Genomic DNA, 19,834 nt, shown 5'->3' with positions numbered 1-19,834 from the left:
TCTGGCATAAAGCAAAATTATTAATAAGTAATGATAGCTGGTACCCAAACCCCACTAGAGGAACAAGGAGGCCCTAATGGAGAATGTGAAGCTTCCAGGCTGCCTCTAAGGGCAGGGAGTTTTTCCCCAGCTTTTCTGAAGAGAATGACTGGAAGTCTTGCTGCAAGACCCCATTCCTCTGAGCAGCAGGCCTGGGTGAAGAGGCTACAGGGACCAGAGCACCAATGACTTCATTTTTGCGACCAGAGCATGATTAACTTGATTTTCCTCTGCACCACATAACATGAGGCTCTTCTAAACCAATTCCAGTGAACTAAAGCATAAATGCTTTCTGTGCATTTTTTCCTCTGACAAAAAATATTACTTTTTGCTGTGATAAGAATTGTCCAGATTTCACTTTTTTACCCCTTATATTAAATACTTAGCTTCCAGTCATTCTGCATAAAATTGTGGTACCTCAAGTTTTAGTTTCCTCCAGGCTAACACCTTGCAATTTCCCATCGCTGCTAAAGTATATTTAATTTTAATACCACCTCACTCCCTCTAATTTAATCTGTAAATACTCATTTCTACCATACTTTCCACTTTCAGCTTAATTCCTCTTCTTTCCTGTGATGCTCTGTGATGATGTCCCAGGTTACACATGCCAAACCCATCCAAGTGCTATTAAGGAGAGTGTTAAAGTAGTTAAGCTGGTGGAGAAACAACAGTGAACACTGACTGAAGGAGCTTCAGTGAAATGACACATTGATAGCTCACACCTTGGATCCAGAATTTGAAGCATTTCAGTGCCAAAAAACAAGTGGGGAAAAAGTAACATGAAAGAATAGTATCAGACTATATGCAATGGTGCTAGGAACACTTAGACAGTATTTAGAAATAGTTTACTTAGACTGGACTAATTACAAGTCAGAATGCAGGGTGGGAAAATCGGGGGAAATATGATCATTACCTCTTTTAGGAGGGTCAAACCCAGAAAGAAGAATAAAAATGATTTTGAAAATCCCTGGTGGTTGCAAAGAGGAACAGTGGAGTAAATCTGTGCACGATAAAATGTCCAGCCAAGTACCAGGAAGCATTTTTTCCCCATTAGGATGTCAGATCACAGAGCTGTCTCCCAAGGGAGGTGGTGCAAGGAGCTTCACTGTATGAGTCATTTAAAATTAGACTGAAACAAAGCACCTGCATATACCTCAGGCAACATAGCTTCTTTGGCAGGCAGACAACCTCAATGACCTGACAAGACTTAACCAGCTCTCCTTTCTGTCATTCCATTTAATTTTAGTCTGCTCATATTAAGCAAAATGAGAAAAAATAGCATTCTGTGTAGCACTTATGTATTCGTTTCCTCAAGTGACTCATTGCAAATGAAAAATACATAAATTGTGATAAATATTCAGACATCTGATAGGTAAATCTAATGACTAGCTCTGGTTTGTGTTATTATTTAGGAAGTTATTTTAAAACATTCCCCCTCTCCCCCCTACTGAAATGACAAATTTTCCTCGCCAGAAGGTGAGCCAGCCAGGGGTAATCAAATACATAGACAAGATTTAGTTATACCTGGGATGATTATGGTTAGAGCCTTTATTTTTGGACTCCTACTGCTGGAAATATCTACCTTTTCAGACACTTCTTAAGAATGCCAAAGCAAAAATGATAGCAGAGCAAAGGAAGACAGTACTGATAAGAAAACATTCATGTCTGAGCAGCAAGACATTCCAAATCTGCTCCCTTGAGTTTTTCAGCATGTGTTTCAGAGGACTGAATACCTCATTTGCTTTTTTTCTTTTCCCAATTCCAGCCGGCATAGGTTAACAGAGAAAGGAGAAGATTTAGCCTTCAGCTTTGGGGGAATTAACAGGAAAAAAAAACCAGAGAAAAAAATGATTAACTGATTCTTAATTCTGAGGTTCTGATATTGAAATTCACCTCACTCTCCTCTTTAATGTTATTTACAGTTATTTTCCATTCTTGACAAGGAATTAATGTATCTGTAGTTATATACTGCAGAGTGTGTGGGAGAAAGCAGAATGGCAAAGAAAAGTTCAGTGTTCTCAAAACAGGGATAACAGGTAGCTTCCACTGCAAAAATCCAGGACTGACCTCCTGGACTGGCAGTGAGGATATTAAAGGTATATATCAAATTTTATGCTTGAAGAAAAGCAAATAAAATATCAATATTAAGGAAAGATGGAAAAATATCCAAGTATAAGGTGGCATATTATTCTGATCTCAAAACTGTACAGGGATTTAAAACACACTTTGAAGTAGGAAAATGGGAACCTGATCTCTCTTCAGTTTGAGTTTTACCAACCCTTGCACAGGAAGTGACTAAACCAACGTGAGTTCATTCAGCTTAGCAGAACGAGAATGATGTGGAACACAAAGACTGTACCAAGGGGTGATGTAAGAGTAAAATGAAAAATTAACTAGTACTTAAACATAATTATTGATGCCATTTCACACATTGTAGTCTGTCCTGTTTAGCCTCTAGAAACTATTATGGAAAAGTGCAATACTGACAGGTCATGTGTATCTTCCAGTCTTACATGGGAACTATGCTGGATATCAGTCACACTCAAGGACATAACAAAAATGAAAAGACCATTGATTAGCAAGGAATCACGTAAAGGAAATCCAGTACTGATGTAAAACTGAAGGATGTTGGCTTGTAAGGAACAAAATCCAGAAATTGATTTTCTATGTAGATGAGGAGCGATGTTCTAGAGCAATATTTTCATATGAAATTAGAATAAGACATTCTATGATTGTGAGATAGAGCTTGATAAATTTACAACAGCAGAAGTCTGGAATCCCTTCTTAGGAAGAACAGAATGAAGCAGAATGAGGGAGGAGGAGTGAGCAAGCTGAGGATGGAACAGGCAAGGTAAGAACCAGGGGAGATGGGAAGAGAAGTCACACAGAAATCAACAAAACCAATGATGAAGTGGAATCACTTTAAGCATAGGTTCATAAAGAGGAAGGTGCCCATGAAACAGTCCTGAGACTTTTCTGGTGAATGAACATGTCTGGGTGCCTCTCTGAAATGCTTGACAATAATGGATATGGCATGGGCAAACCAACAGGAGGAATCAGAAATCCACATGCAGTTACAGTCATTGACCTAACAGAGACATGATGCAATAGCAACTAAATTTCTGTATTGGCTGGATACAGACTCTTTTGGAAAGACAGGCTGGGAAGGCAAGGTGACTGTTTTGTGCAGCTGGAATGACTGGAGCTCCACCTGGGGATAATATTCTGGTGCATTGGTTATTTTTCCCCAGGTTTGCTGAACTTCATGAGTTTATTCTCAGCCTGATCCTCCAGCCTGTTCAGGTCCATTTGAATGGTAGCACAACTGTGTCTGTATCAGCCATCAGTTTTGTGTCATCTACAAACTTGCAGAGAGTACACTGTCCCATTTTATGCATCATGAATGATGTTTGAGGAAGAGCATTGCCCTCAGGATCAATCTCTGGTATTACACCACTAGTGTCTTACCTCCAACCTGACTTTGCACCATCCATCTCAACCCCCTGGACCTGGCTGTTCAGCCAGTTTTCAATCCATCATACTGCTCTCTTGCACATATTTTGCCAGCTTTTCCATGAGAGTGTTTCTGGAAACAGTGTCAAAAGTCTTGTTAAGGCCCAGGGAGGAAACATTTGCTGCTCCCTCTTCATTCACAAAGATGGTCACTAGATGACCTGAAGAGGTGCCTTCCAGCCTAAGCAATTCTGTGAGTCTGTGATCTTGAGGGTGACCATTTGTGAGAGCCAGACAAGAAGAGCAGACAGACTGTGGCAATCTGTGTGTCAGATCTCAGCCACTGTAGCACCAAAGTGGTTGGCACTGAGTAATATCAGATTTACTGATATGACTAAAGCTGGAACCTGACCCCCACCAGCCAGGCATCTTTTGCAATCCTAGTGAATGTCAGAACTGACTTCCTCTGAATTGATGCTCATCAGGACTACTGATGGAAATGGTAGCTCATCTCTGCATCTGTACCAAACAGATTGAAACACTGATGTGTTTTCTTGTCCTCTGTTTGATCATCAGCCCTTGAACACAGTCCCTGTTCTGCTAAGGGCCTCTTCTGGGATCTTAAATAGGTCTTCAGCTGTATAGGAGTGTTCACCTCATGTACTTAACTCCTTCAGCAAGTGCCCTGTAATTTAGTGCACCCAAAGTTAAGCACTGAAATTCTCAATACATAAAATGAAGAGAATTGAATGCCTCTAGGGGATGATTAGGAGCACTAAAGTTAAAGTTGCATAAATACATAAAAAAAACTCTCAGTCACATGCAATTTTTCCTGGTGAATTCCTGACTCATTCATACAATGCAAATGTACAGAATGAAATGAAAGAAGGATATTCAATATTTATTTTTATCTGAATGCTGTGTGTCTTCATAACGTGTATCATCCAAACTTTTGTGGTTGATAAAGGAGAGGTGCTGTGAAGAATTATTTTCAATACCTAATCAAAAAATACAAAGAAGGCATAGCTGGTTTGTTTTACCTTCTTCCTCCTTGATGACTTATTTGGAATGTCATTTCTGAAACTAAATGCTATCTCACAAACCAATGTATTTCTGAGCATCTTTGAAATGAGGAATGGAAAGAATGAGATAAAGCAGCAAAGGAAAGTAATTATTTTGTAAATTGCAGGTCAGCTGCATGAAGACTACTATAAAATATATCACTATGCTTTGCCCAACCCTTTTTTTACGAATAAAAATTATGCTTATAAGTTGAAAAGTTATGGCAGTGCTGAAAAAAGTGCCTGTCATTCAAGCAGCAAAACAACCCCCTTCCCCCCTCTCCCTGTCTCTGCCCTAGTTTTTTTTATACACTAACAGCATTTTGATGGGACAATGCATTTCTATGGGGAAAAAGCCTGTCTCAAAAAATTTACTGTCTATGTGATGCATGTTTTTTCCCAAATTTTGCTTATCAAATTGGACTGCCACACTCCAAAAAAGGGTTTATTGAGCTCATATTAGCTGTTTCACCATTTGAAGACACATGCAAAAATTAGGCTCTGTATAAGCCATGTACCATTAAAACAAACACTCCGAACACACTATATACATACAACGAGGAGAAATGATGAAATTTTCAAAAGTCAGAATGATTTTCCTTAGGAAAAGACATTTTCTTTTAATCTTTTGCTTGGAATGGTTTTTTTTTTTCCCCCTCCATGTTACTTTCACTGACAAAAGCAGAAGTAACCAAAGGTGAAAAACAGCTTAGGATGCAGGAAATTACTCATAACAGATAAAACTAAAAAAGCATACAGAATTTAGGTAAAGACTGCTCAAAGTCCAGAAGGTCACAGATGCAGGCTCTGCTCCAGTTGATTCAACCTAAGCCCCAACATAGAAGATAATACCAACTTTTCACCTCACAGCCTCTAAAAATATTTTTCTCTTGCATGCATTAAAGGTGAGGCAAGAGGGTTATTGTGTCATGGTCAGCTCAGCCTTCTCACAAAGCACCTTCTGCTGACTGTGCTCCTGTTATTGGTTTCTACTCACCCTTCCAGTACAACCCCAGTAAGGAAAAGGCAAAAGCACCACCCCTCCTTTGGGTGGCAAACCAAACTTTTTGCTTTAACCTAATCAACCAAGCATACTTGCTTTGTCTCAAGGTTATTTCTTTAGGTAGAACAATCCACTCTAGCATTGATGGTAACCCCTTTATGTGGGGGTTGCAGTAAGTGAGGTACTAAATGCAGGGAGCTGGTACTGCAAAAGCACTGCCAGGTGAGATTATGAAGGGAAATTGTTAAAAAGGGCTATAGGGGCAGCTCCTTCATTTCTATCACTTCTTTCCTTTCTCTTTCCAGCTAATTTCTGCCACTGAGCATATAATCATGTGCATCTTCATACCATCTGTCTTCTTTCTTGTTTTTTACAGCTGAGTCAGTCAGAGTTTTAATTTCAATTTTCATCAATCAAGAGATTTTTATCCTGTCTCAGACAGAGAGGTAGAGGTGTTCCAAAGATAATAACAGTTTCAGTAGGCTGTAGATTTTATTTCTATTTCTTTTAGCTGTGGATTCTTTATGCTCAGCAGTATCCAAATATAGCTGTGAACAATTTGACAACAAAAGGTGTGCTAGGGATAACCAACACAAGTACCTGCAACCAAAATCTCCATAGGGAGGTGAGACAGAATTTGTCTCAAAGGACTCTCAATTATGAAGTTACAACAGCCAGCAGCTTTTGGTTAAGTCTAACTTGTAAAGAAAAATTTATGTCTGACATATCCCAAGTGCCAGCTCGGTGAGGAGGATGCTCTTTCCTTTGACACACTCAGTCTATCCATAAAAAATGAAGTGCTCCTCAAAACAGTGATAGTGCAGGATCTGCTCCAGAGCCTGTACCCTCTGTCACACAGCCTTAACAGGCCTGGCACCTACTGGGCAAGTGAAGAGGAAAGACTTGCACATTCCTCCTTTGTCTCTGTGCAAAAGCCTTTCAAAGCCTAGAAATCATAGTAGACTGTTAATGGGCTATCTTGTGACAGCACGCAGCCTATCCTGCCTACTGTAGCAGAAAACAGGAAACCAACTTGCTTTGGATAACTCTGAACCACATAGAATATAATTCTCATCAACAAAATGTGTTAAAAATGATGACAATAATATTGTTTATGCCAGAATCTGTGCTTTAAGGTTTTTCAGCTGTGAATTAACTTTCCTAGTGAAGCTTTAAGAGATTAAATCATTCATCTACTCTCATTTTAACAAGTGGTTATTAAACTAATATAACATATTTCTTATTAAATTGAGCAAGAAAGCAGCTGTGAGCTACACCAGTTCCAGATCTTCCCAGTGGTGAGATCTTCCAGCTCCTCAGAGTGGGAGAACACTGCACTTTGAGCTGCAAGAGCTGCTCAATCCTCACTGTATTTACCTACCTTTTAAACACTTCGCCGCTTTTGATTAATTTACCAGCAGCCTTTTATTTATCACAGCACCCATCTCTATCCCACTTGCATAACTCCTTACTCAATTCAGCATTTGCTTTGTCTTTTCTATTCTTGTTAGCTCCTGCTCTCACAAAATCTCTTTGTATCTCCTGCTGCTCCTGATGTGCCCTCAGGAAGAATTATTTATAGCCACACTATGATGTCACCAACTTCAGGCAGATGAAGTTGGAAGGGACTTGCAGAGATCATTTTGTCCAACCCCATTGCTTAAGGAGAGTCACTCAGAGCAGGGTGCCGATGGCCAGATGACTTTTGAATATCTCCAAAGATGGAGACTCCACAACCTCCTTGGGCAACCTGTGCCAGCACTTGGACACTTTCACAGTAAAAAGTGTTTTTATGATATTCAGATGTAATGTGTTTCTGTTTGTGCCTATTCCCTCTTCAGCACTTTTATTTACCTCTTTCTCACTTCTTTCATCTCTAATGTTCCAATGTACAGCTGTGACAGCAGTCAAAGTGCTGGCCCATGGACATCCACTGCTGGGCATTCAGCTGTTTTCCCTACTGACTGATTTCATCTACTGTCCTTCATATATATATTCATAAATTAACAAAATAAAGGGCTTTCTCTATTTTTTCTTTGCCTCTTCAGTACCTAGGCAATGGTTCACAGTCTATGCCTGGGGTTCTCTAACACCACATAAACACAAATAGCAACAATTCTTTAATCTAAAGCTCTTAAAACCTTATTAGAAAAGAGCATTCATATGCACAAAACATGAAGGAAGAACAACAGTATCATTTCCCCACAATCAACTTCAATGTCTGTGGATGACCCCACAAATGTGTCTACCCATGGACAGTAAAATATTTGATTCCCAGTCACCAATTTGAAAGCTCAGTATTCTTATCAGACACATCGTTATGCAATTCAGAAGGCCTTAAAAGTTTTTTTTTTAAGTTCTAGATTTTTTTCTCCCATAGTCCTGAATTCATTGATAGAGTATGTAACATAATTTGGTGGTGAACTTAGATCAAAGCAAGATTTTTGTTTTTGCATTCCTCTGATCTTCAGCAGTTTTGAGGATCCTCTAAACTACTTCAAATATCAACCTGCCATGGCTACCTTGTATCCTGTCTCTTCCTGGTGATGGCTGAAGCAGATTAGACTTACTCTTAACTCAGTCTGGAAACACAAATCTCTGAAGAGCCACTCATTTTGCAGACTGAGGCACCTCTCCTGTACTTTCAGTGCTGGTGAACTTTCCTTATGCAGGAGTAGTTTTCTACTGCATCAGTAGTATCTTTTAAATCTTATTCTATATTCTTGGCTATTTTTTTTTTTTCTCTATGCACAAAATAAAATAACTCTAAATGTAGGTCATCACCTGTGCTTTAATTTTCTAGCAACATTTTTGACCTTGATTTCTGATTGCTTCTCCACTTTTTATTTGGAAATACAAGGGGAACCTTCCATTGGCCAAAACCCCCTGTAGTTCTATTTCTGTTTTAATTTACACAGGGTAAAACATAGAGACATTATTTTCTGAGAAAAATATAAAGCAAATATACAGATTTCCCTACACTTGAAAGGTTTTGTTCATTTGTTTTTAATATCTTCAGGGTTTTTTGTTTTGTTTTGTTTTTAATCAGAAACTCCTAGCTTTGAAACACAAACATTTCTTTTAGTAATTGTGGTTTTTTGGTCTTTTATCTTGCTTTAATTAGCTCACTTGGGAAGCAATGTAACTCTATTGCAGAAAAAGCTGTATCAGTAGCTGAATCCTTCTTTTCAATTAACCATACAAATCCAGGCCTTCTTCCCACACTCATACTGAATTATTTTGCACTTGGCACAACCTACTTCTCTCAAAGTCCTTCATTATTTTAAGGTCATCCTGACAGGATGCTTCCTGTCTTATTTTCTGCCAGCAGGCAGAAAGATGCACACTTTTTTTCACCTGTCTGGAGTCCACCATAGCAACCATGGCCTGGGTTGCATGCAGGACTGCAAAGTCTCACAATAAATACCATGCTATTGAAACAGAGTAATCAAAGTGAGATTTTAAAAAACCCCACACAATTCCTTACAAGGCCATAAAATGGAATTTTTTTGTGTCTTGCTGCAAAGCAATTTCTACTAAAAGAATAGAAATACATAAACTGCAATCCTTGCTAGTATAGAGAAGCCTTATACTGATTTTATAGAACATTGTGCAAACATGGGAATATTTCAAGGATCAGTTCTGCTCCCAGAAAACTCCTCACTGCAGATGTGTCAGGAAGGCAGAAGCATGGACAGGCAAACAAGGAGAAATAGAGACTTTTTTCCAGGATACACAGGGCAGAATTAGGAAGGCCAAAGAAAACATGGAGTTGAGATTTCTAAAGCACATCAACAGCAACAAGAGAGGTTTCTACAGCCACAGCAGCAACTAAGGAAGACTGGGGAGAACGTGGGACAGTGTGACCAAGGGATGGAGAATGTAGGAAAGGACAAGCAATGGTTGGGAAGTGTGAAGGACTCAATTGCCTGGTAAAGTCTGCTGCTTGCTCCCAGGACATTCAGGTCTTTGCTTAGGACCAAAGGATGGCAGAGACAAGCTCTACCATGGTACAGAAGGATCAAATTAGGCACTAATTAGGTCAGCTAATGTGCAAGATTTGTGTGAGTTCATAGGACTAGATAGGATGCATCTGAAAATGCCAGGAAACTGGCTTGTGGCTGCTCTAGGACCATTCTCTATCATGTTTGAAAAGTTGTGATCATGAGAGCAAAGACTAAACACACTTATTAGTCTTCAAAAAAGGCAAGAAGGATTTAGGGAACATACTCAGAAAAAGTAATAAGCTTTTGATTCATAGAGAGATGTTAATAGAAAAGTATTGTGGAAGCTTCAGTCTACCTTGAGTTTAGAAAATATAATGGCTTCAATATTTTTTGAAAATTCTGAGATTGGGAGAAAGAGAAAGGGGATTTTCTCCATTTGTTTTCAAAAGAACCCCCCCAACACCTTTTGGACTGCAGTTTATGGCATTTAGCAAAATACTATTTAATACAGGAAGGTGATATGAAGCTTAATATTGAGGAATATAAAATATGAATGTGTAGTATCTGAGAGGACATAAAATCTAGAGCAGCTTCACAAAAATATAACAACATGACCAATATGTGTAAACTGGATATAACAAATATTGTGTCTTTCCAGTAATGTACTGAAAAATGGAGATCTCTGTAACTGAGCAATAAAGAGATAAACATTTCTGCAGAGCATATCATAATGATTTGGAATTTAAATGTTAACTTATTTTACATCTTTTGTAATACCTATAGGTTCATGTGGCTTATCAAGTCAGTTTAATTTTTTTTTCTAACACTGTTAGCACTTAAACTAAAGCTACACAATATGTACTGCAGGCAAAGTTTGCTTAGAAACATAACTGAAATGCAAACATGAACTGGTTGTGACCTGTTTTATAAAAAAACCCCACAATCAAAACCTAATGTGTCACACAGACAGCATTAATATATACTATACTGAAGCATACAATACAGCCTTTAATTAATCCTTCTACTAGTGCAGGAATATTTTTGCTAATAACTACTTTAAAATTTCTAAGAGATGAAACTTGTATCTACACCTCTGGAGGTTATTTTAGCTTTTAAATCACATCAGTATGAGAATTTTTTTTCTCAATATTAAATTGAAATGTTCATCTTTTCCAGCTTCATCACATTAGCCCTGGTTACTTATTTGCCCAACTTTGAATTATCTTTATTCATCCATTGGGTTCACACTTTTTAAATTCTCTGAGCTTCTCAGTCATTACTCAACAAAGTCCTATCTGATGAGTTCTCTAAATTTATTCCCTACAGCTTGTCTGGTAATTTGCATTACTTTTTCCTGGACACTTCAGTTTGTTAATACTTTTCTGGTAGTAACTGCACAGAATTCTAAAGATTAGGGCTGAGGTCTAGGGCTGAGCTGATACTCAACCCAGCTTGGGAAAAGTCATGAAGGCAAAATTTCTTTCTAGATTTCCCTGCAACTGAGATCCTCTTGGTGCTGATCTAGGTTTGATACAAAATAAAGTATGTTGACAGCTGTTTCAGTGATCAGTCAGGGTTTCTGGAGCACTCAGACCCACATAATTTGTGCTCTGTTGTACCTGGTCCTGCTCGACATTCTGGGAACACACATGAGCAAAGTGTGTTGTCTGGTTGGTGAGCATACATCCTTCTGATTTTCTTGGGAAAATCACCAGCCAATAACAACAGAAGCAACTCTGAGCTGAGAATAAGTTTCTGCTTGTAGCAGCCACAAAATCTCAACAAATCCCAAATCAGATGAACTGAATTTGCATGCAGCCTCTGTTGAACCACACAGCCCCAGCCAGCAGAACTATGGGTTCTACCAAACCCCATGCGACAGTGGCTTAGTCTGGGACCTTGTGCCTGACACATGTGATTGAAAGGAGCACTGGACATTGACTCAGGAGGAGCAGCAGCCAGCACCTTGGTCTACACAGAAAGTGCCCTGGCCTCCTAGAAGCCTCCACCTTGGAAGCACAGCTGTCAGCCAGGGAGCTCAGTTGAGATGCTGACTGCACCACAGCTCAGTCAAATGCATCACTCTCACAGCCTCACAGACAGATCAAGTGTATCCATGGCTATCTGCTGGGCAGGGGATGGAGCTGACAGATGCTCCTGGAGACAGAGACAATTCCAATGACTGATGGTTTTATTTCAGTTGAACCCCATGAGAAGCTGTGGGGAAGCCACAGAGTGATCTCTTGGATTTCTCTGGAAGTACAGGATGAAGGAACCATTAGATCTTTGGATAAGAATGTTGTCTCTTTAAAGGCTGGATGGCCTCACTCTCCCAATTTCATGCATAAAACCATAGTCCTTAAGCTTAAGCTTCTGTTTCCTGGATGCCTGTGGGAGTGGGCTTGACCTATACTGACACATGTAGCCCCCAGGTGACATTTTTTAATGATATATTATGCTGTACATCTGGATGTTATCTTTTTTTATCGGTTGCATTCTTGCAGTAGATCAAAACTGACCATATCTTAAATTTTTATGAAATAACAGTATTTGCCTACTGGCATGATCTGCAGCCTCAGGTATCTGTAAACTTAGCTGTCAAAGCAGTGCCACTAGTGCTGTGGAGGATGATGACCTGACGTGGACCCACACAGGACAGGACCTTATAACCATAAAGTTTGTTGCTAACCACACACCAGGAATAACAATTATCAAAATAATGAGCATTTATGCAGCCTCAGAACAGACACGAAGTATACATTCTGCAACACTACTCCCACCTTTCAGGGTTTAAAAAGGCACTGTAGAAATGATTGAACCCTTTACAATGCAATAGTGTAATGCTGAAAAGCAGCTGTTTTTCAAAGAAGAAATAGTATGTATTCAATTTGCTTCTTTCCTTATCACTTCCCTGGGAAAATTACAAAATAATTAAATAAAGTTTTAAAAAAAGAAGTAAATGTGATGTTTTATGACTTAAAATGAATTAAAAAATATAGCCAGGATTCCTCATGCATGTTAATATATTTTCTGCCATTACATTTTTGAGCTTCTGACCATTTACGTTCTTTGAATTTCCTGTTTATTGATGAAATCCTACTCCTGCCTCTCTCCCAAGAGTAAGAGAGGAAACACAATAAAAACCCATAAAATCTTACTAATAAAGAACAGGTGCAAGAGCCCAATCAGATCAAGAAGTCACTGACTGTATCAAAGATTTCTTCTCCTATTTGTTGACCTAAATGTCACAATACCCACAGTTACACGCTCTCTGAATATGGGGCTGAAATGTTGACATCACATTAATATGAGATCTACCTCTCATGAAAGAGGTGTGAGGCACTTTCAACAGGAATGTGATTTTTACTATCAAGTATCTCTTTTCATTTTTCTGTACCCTTGGAAACACCTTCTGCTGTTAAAAGACACGGCTTTTGAAGGACTACTATTTTTATCCCTATGCATCTATCCTCATGAATCCTTTGTTTTCAGTTTTAAATCAGAATATTTCATTAACTACTGTACTTAGGTCTTAGGAGGCTAGCATTTTATTATCTTTATGTTGATTAATTTCCTTTGTATCCATCTGCTGTGGAGTGCTCAGGATGTCCTGCACACAAGGGAATACTGCATACAGTAAGTGGGTGGAATTTTTGAATACCTTACAATTTTTTCGAGGAAGAATGGAATCAAAATTACTGGAATCATACACCAGCTCTTTATAAAACATTTTCACCACAAAGCAGTAATTAAAATCTTCATTGCCTACACGGAACAGTCCTTAACTCATTTTTAAAATTTACAGATATTAAAATGAAATGTTAATTGAAAGTGCATTAGTTGAACAGAAGGGTTTAGATCATTTAGGCTAAATTTGGCTTGAGAGAAGAAATGAAAGCCTATGTAAAACTTAAGGTGTTCTTAAGGAGACAGTATGGGGTCTGTCTCCAGGTGGATGGAATCAGAGCACCTCCCAGTGCTGCTTATGTGCCAGACTGGGAGAGTCACAGGCAAGACACCGCCTGTGACCCACATTCTCTTCCCCAGCAGAGCTCATTGCAATGCTGGCCCCTCAAAACTGTGCCTGCAACAACTGGAAATTTTGTCCTTGAACAATCAAGTAATACAAAACACTAAGGTTTCACCCATGGGATGTATCCAACCTGTTTTTTAAAGATTGAGTAATTGCAGATTTGTGGAATTTTAGGGAAATCCCATCTAACTCTTACCCTTCTGCCAAATAATACTCCATCAGTGAAAAAAAACCAGGGGTGAAATTCTGTTTTCCTTTAAGCCAACTGGAAATTTACTATGGAATTCAGTGGTGCTAAAGGAATTCCATGATCATGTAAGTGGTTAAATAACTTCAGTGTTCTTGGAATTTTCCCCAGTGAATGACATTGAGACAATTCCAAACAATCAAACAAATAATAAAATTTTGACAAAATTAATGGCACAATAACTAAAATCATTGTGTTTCATGGAATAAATACAAGGACTATTATATTAAAAGCAAATAAGACATCTTTTACAAAACAACCATTGTAGAGATTTTCTGAAGAAAACAATAATTTGACAGAAAACAAAATTCTACCTAGCACATTATTGGTAAGTGTACTGGTCAAATTAGTTTATATTCTTATTTTTGCCACATCTAACAGTTAAAAACGGGCTTTTTAATGTTTTCACTTGTTACAGACCTCTACATTGCTAAAATACCTCTTGCTTTAATGTATTTTAAATACACTTCTATCCTTATGGGTTGTCAACAATCATGTTTCTTTTTCTTACAGTATTTTTACACTGAACATCTCTTTTTATTTCTGATACTGCCACTACATATGTCACTTTTAAGAGACAATTCTACCCATAGAATGCATTGCACTTAAACTCTTACATTTTTAACACTTCACAATGATGTCCTGATATAACCTTTGATTATGTGCCTTAACATATCTGGGTTTTGGAAATATTGAAGCTGTTACATTTCTGCTAATGAGTGTTGACATTCTTAAGCAATATACAGTTCAAGTACATTTTAATTCTACTGATATGCTGCACTGGCTATGAATTTTGCTGACCTAATAAGGAGATGGGAGCAACATTTGATATCAGTGATCCATGAGGTCTCCATGCAAGTTTTGACGTGTTGGGGAGATGACAGTGTGCTGAGCCAAACCTCCTACCAGAGAAGTTGTAAAAGCCTGTACACATACACAGACACACAATTTGTCTGTTCATCACAGATTTTGCTATTCTGCATATTATAGATTGACATATTGTGTCAATTCAAGGACCATCTTTGATCTTCATCCCAGAAACAAGGAAAGGAATGTGGGAATGTGGAAAATTACTTTGCTGGGGCACATCTTCCTTTGTTACATGACTCTGCATGGCAATAGCTTTCATTCTGCACAGGAACACCTCCCCCTCTGGTTATAGAACCACAGTTATGTCATCTAAATAAGTGTGTTGGATAATGAAGTTATCATTTTGAACCAATTCAGAATTCCTTTAATCACTACAGTAAATTGAAATTCTACTAAAAAGCAAACAAAGTGAAACCTTTAGGATTTGGTTGTGCTCTTATACAAAGACCTTGAAATAAATGTTTGATGTGCTTCAGGCAAACAGCCCCTGCCTCAAATAGCAACGTGCTGGTGTATAATACGTTTTAACTTGATATAAATGTGCATAATAAAATTGGTAATTTTATTGCAAATTCAAAACTCAATGACAATGTCACTGAAGTTAACATGACTTTGACTGTTAACCTGAGTGAGAGTGGAACTGCCTCTTGTATTCCTCCTCTTGTTCTGCGCTGAATAGCGTTACTTAGATTGACAGGGAACTTAGCCACAGGTAAGCTCAAAAACACAGCAGCTGTTTATGTAACATTATGTATGCTTAGAATAATTATATCTATAAAGACAGCTTTAATACCAGCAGTTGCTCAAAAAGACGTAAGTATACAAGGTCAAAATAATAATGCATTTAGTCCTACTGTAATTAAATATTTTCACATTTGCAAAACTGCTAAAAGAAGAGATTTGTAGAGTTTTTATGACAAACATACTGTTGCTTTTCTACAGCACTTTGGAATATGACAGTCATTCACAGTTGTCACAAAAGCAGTAGACAAAGGCAGGTGTATCCAAAGCCTAAAGTAAGGAGGTCACACAGTACCCTATTTTTAATTCTAAAGAATTTATAACTTAAAAATCTATTTTTAAGAAAAGAAAAAGGAAAAAAAAAAGAAAAAAGTGTGCTTCAAAGAAAAAAAAAAAAAAAAGAACTCTACAACTCTGCCTTTCTGAGAATATATTTTGCTTTCACTTTTAGATTATATGCTGTCCAGGTTGTAATCACAACTATTATTTACTGCAATAGAACAAAACATTTCTGATGGTTCTTACTAGTTTTGTCATTACTATGAGAAAATATCCCCCTCCCAACAATACCAGGTACTACAATGAACAATACAAACACTCAGTGTCAGGTAAGTCTGCACTTGACCTCCTTCTCCTCTGGTTTACCTGGATGTTCCTGATTCTCTTTGGAATTCACACACTAGAAGGTAAATTGACTGAAACGAATCTCCTAGTCAAAAACTGATGAAAAACAGCACGCATACACTGTCTGAATTATTCTCTCAACTGAATGAGAAATCCCTTCTTTAAAACATTTTTCTGGTAGAGATGAACTGGTTCACAGTGGTTGTACTTAGATAATCAGCATAGACTGACTCAGCTACACTACATAGAAATTTAGCTAAATACAGAATTATTTTCTTAAAACAAAAAAAAGAAAGAATAAAGAAATCTTCAAACCAATCTATTAACACTGAGAAATATTAAAAAAAGGTTGATTTGTTTCATAAATCTAATAACCAGCGTTGATAAGGAGTATAAAATTCATCTCCCAGAGTATGTATGCTCAAATAAGTTGCTTGATCTATGCAAAAATTAAAAAATCATCTCCTCAGGAGGGAAATTGAAAATTTCTTTGCTCTGGTTAGTGTAATTTTAACCAGTAAACTTGAAGTCCTAATGTGCTCAGGAAAACTTGTGACAGGATGTTTAGCAAAATTCTTCCCCAGAGAAGTCTCTTCAGTCAAGAATTAACCATGAAATTGGAGGTGGAACTTTGTATGGTCATGTTCAAAGGACTTTGTATGGGAACAGGAGAAACAGCATCTGTAAAATATTTACATTTTCTCATGGGTTACCTATATTTTGCCATAAGGCATAGATAGATAATATCTGTTCTTTTGTCAGAATGTGCATCTGGTAATCACAAAACCAAGGACTCAAAGACAGGATTTAGGCAGAATTGGTATGCTGAGTATAGTTAATTCTATGTTTAGTTTCTAATTTCTTGGCTTCAGTGAACTTGCCACCTGTGATAAGCAAATGACGTGACTGACATTGCACTGTCATGACTTTGGACCTCTCTTCAGCTGGGTCCTCAGCTGGTTTGAGGAGTTATGCAGACTTCCTCAACCAATATTGCACCTTGCTGTCCACTCAGCTCTGGTACCTGGTATTAAAAGACACATCTCAGTATCCCTAGAGGGACAGAAGAGCACTGTGAATTAATTTACTGTAGCAGTTCAATCTCTACAAACTTGCTGCAAACTAATGAAATTACATGGTCAAGCAATGACAGACTTGTGCTCCGTTTAAGCTCCTCTAATGTTACTTTCAAACACCTAAGGTAACAAAAAGACACTTCAAGAAAGGCTTGTTATTAAATTAACCTGTGATAAAAGTAAAATTCTGGTGCTGTATTAACATTTAGGTAACTTGTACCATTACGTGTCAGACAGTGGTTGAAATAAGTAGAAACCTGAAAGATGACATACTTTCCTTTATTTGACCTTCTTTGATGGAAATCTTTCTTACAAGTTCTGTATTGATATAACTCTTAATGAAAATTTATTTACTGGACAATAGGTACTTTGTGCTGATTAAGTGGGAAAGAATTACCTTCTTTGCTGCTATTTATAACACAGCTAATGATTTTTTTTGGGTGAACAGCTTCTTATTTATCTTCAGATGCTTTTCTTGGCAGGGACAAAGTCAGGACAAAAAAGTCTTCATTTTCTTTTTTGCTACAAGTTGAAAATATTGGGTCGATTTTCGTAAAATGGCTCTACTCACCCAGGTATTCCCGTATATATAGGCCATATTTTTCCTATAAAGGGTGTTCCCTCTAATTCTGAATATTGCAGTAAAAAACCACTATCCATTACCCAGTTGTTTAAAATACTAGTGTATTTGCAAGAAACATCTGGTTTAAAATAGTGTATCATTATTCTGGTTTTAGTAAAATACCCTGCTATGTAACTGCCCACCTCTTTACACCAGTTTCACTTTCAGGATAGCTGTGTTTTGGAAAAGGTTTAAAATCAGATGAATCATCGGTTCTCCTGGGAAGCAGTCATGCAGTAAGCTGCTGGCTCTTTGCCCCACAGACAGGCATTCCTAATACAGCCATTAGGACAGCCCCCATCCCACTGCCATTTTACAAAATTAACGAGTTCAATAACTTTACAAATCCCATAAGACAGACATGACAGAGCAAATTCTTGCTCCGTTACTTAAGTAGTGAGGTTTCAACTTCTGATATAGATGGATAATTGCAGGTTCCCCCGTGCAAAGGAAAAGTGTCAGCCTTACACCTGACTTCTGTTATAGAATGTGCTTGTCCTAGGTTAGAAAATCAGCTGTTTGCAGAAATTCTGTGGAAATGTCTTTGAGTACTTGGTGTAAAGGACTAGTGTTCCTGTCCTGTATATGCAATGTAGTACCATGTTTCTCTTAACCACCACAATATACTAAAATTACAATGAACCCATCTGCATTTAGCTTTTACAAATGAAAATATTTTCATAATAGCCATATGGCTCTTTACAAATTTCTGATGACAGTAGCAATGACACATTTGTAACAGGATATCCCAGTGCAATTCCATCAAATTAGAAAGCTGTGCAATGGAAACATGATACATATTTAGCAGTAAAAGCTTACCTTCATATGTTCCACTTTCTAGGAGAGCACCACTTTTCTCCAATTCCATAAAATCTTCAACAGTGATGAAAATATAGTCCACACCAGGGACTTCCCCCTCCTTATGTGGCCTTGTGGTGCCTATTGATAAGATGAAAGACACACTGTCAAGCATGTGGCCTAAATGCAGAATGATCTTTTTGAAAGCTTTGGAAAAGTCACAAAGTAAACCATTTACACAACATGTTACATAGCACATCTTCCTTGTGAGGATGCCTTTCAAAGCAATCTAGCTACATTCGCTGAAGCTGACAGAGATATATGAGATGTATGTTTAAGATCATGCCAGATATTATTTGGATACATATTTATTCTCACTGATGAAAAACTATCATATTGTTGTTCTTTTTACCTTACTAGAAGGACCCTTAGTGAATCAGGCATTCAGAGGTAACACAAACCAAAATCTTTTCTACAATTAATCTGCTTCATGGTATTTTGAACATTTATTTAGAACACAAAATAAGAGTTCTGTAAGTAAACTTGTAAGGGTTATATTCACATTGCTTGTTTCAGTGCCATAAGTGGACTTGACAAATAGTTAGGCTTCAGGGCCTGTGGGATAAAAATCACCTGCTAACCACGCTGTCAAACTGCAAAGGTGTTTATATTTAGTTATTGCCTCTATTGTCATCTCTGGATGACAGAACTCTGTAAAAGCTGACAGATAATATTACACACAGCCTGACAAGTGACTTGGCTTAGCTAGCAGAAGTTGGGATGTTAGCAGGGAAGAATCTGAAACTGACCTGATTTCCTAATGGTCCAGCTTATCGTGGTCAGACTATCGCTGCTTTGACTGAAACCACTAAGTCTTAAAATTCCATTTGGAAATGGAAGTGGTTTAGGTTCTCCTTAGTCTCTAAGTGTTTGAAACATCTTAATCAATTTTTTACTGTACTGTATTTTACTTTACTGTACTGATTTCATTGCACTTGCAGGGTTTGGTTTAGAGACTGTTGACATTGGGAAGTAGCTAGAAGCCTGTCCAAACTCTTTTCTCTTACTTGAAGACAGAAAGACATAAAAGTGTTAGATTAACTTGATTGCCTGTCATAGAGACCTTTTTCCCTCAGATACAGCCTGAAGTCCATGTCAAAGACTGAATGAGCCTGTCAAGATAATATTTTAGTACCTAGCATGGGGAATATATTTTTATAAATCTATATGACCCTTCCCTCATTTTCTCTGTTTCCAATTCCCTTCTCATCTCAACAGTTACAATTAAAATTGGCTGATAATTTCTGGGAATTCTCATTC

The 19,834-nt window shown here is 37.8% G+C and overlaps 1 protein-coding gene across 17 annotated transcripts in view; it reads right to left on the bottom strand.

Annotated features, from left to right (window-relative positions):
- MAGI2 (membrane associated guanylate kinase, WW and PDZ domain containing 2) overlaps positions 1-19,834 on the bottom strand; it is a 706,446-nt gene that overhangs the window by 272,257 nt on the left and 414,355 nt on the right. For all 17 annotated transcript variants that reach the window (XM_086886645.1, XM_086886637.1, XM_086886631.1 and 14 more), the window contains exon 3: positions 18,536-18,655. In XM_086886645.1, coding sequence (XP_086742771.1) covers positions 18,536-18,655 — 120 coding nt within the window. The remainder of the gene's footprint in view (positions 1-18,535; positions 18,656-19,834) is intronic.

Source organism: Cyanistes caeruleus, chromosome 4 (genome assembly GCF_971803275.1).
Source record: "Cyanistes caeruleus chromosome 4, bCyaCae1.hap1.1, whole genome shotgun sequence".
Lineage (NCBI taxonomy): Eukaryota > Metazoa > Chordata > Aves > Passeriformes > Paridae > Cyanistes > Cyanistes caeruleus.
This window is presented reverse-complemented; position numbering and strand designations above follow the sequence as displayed.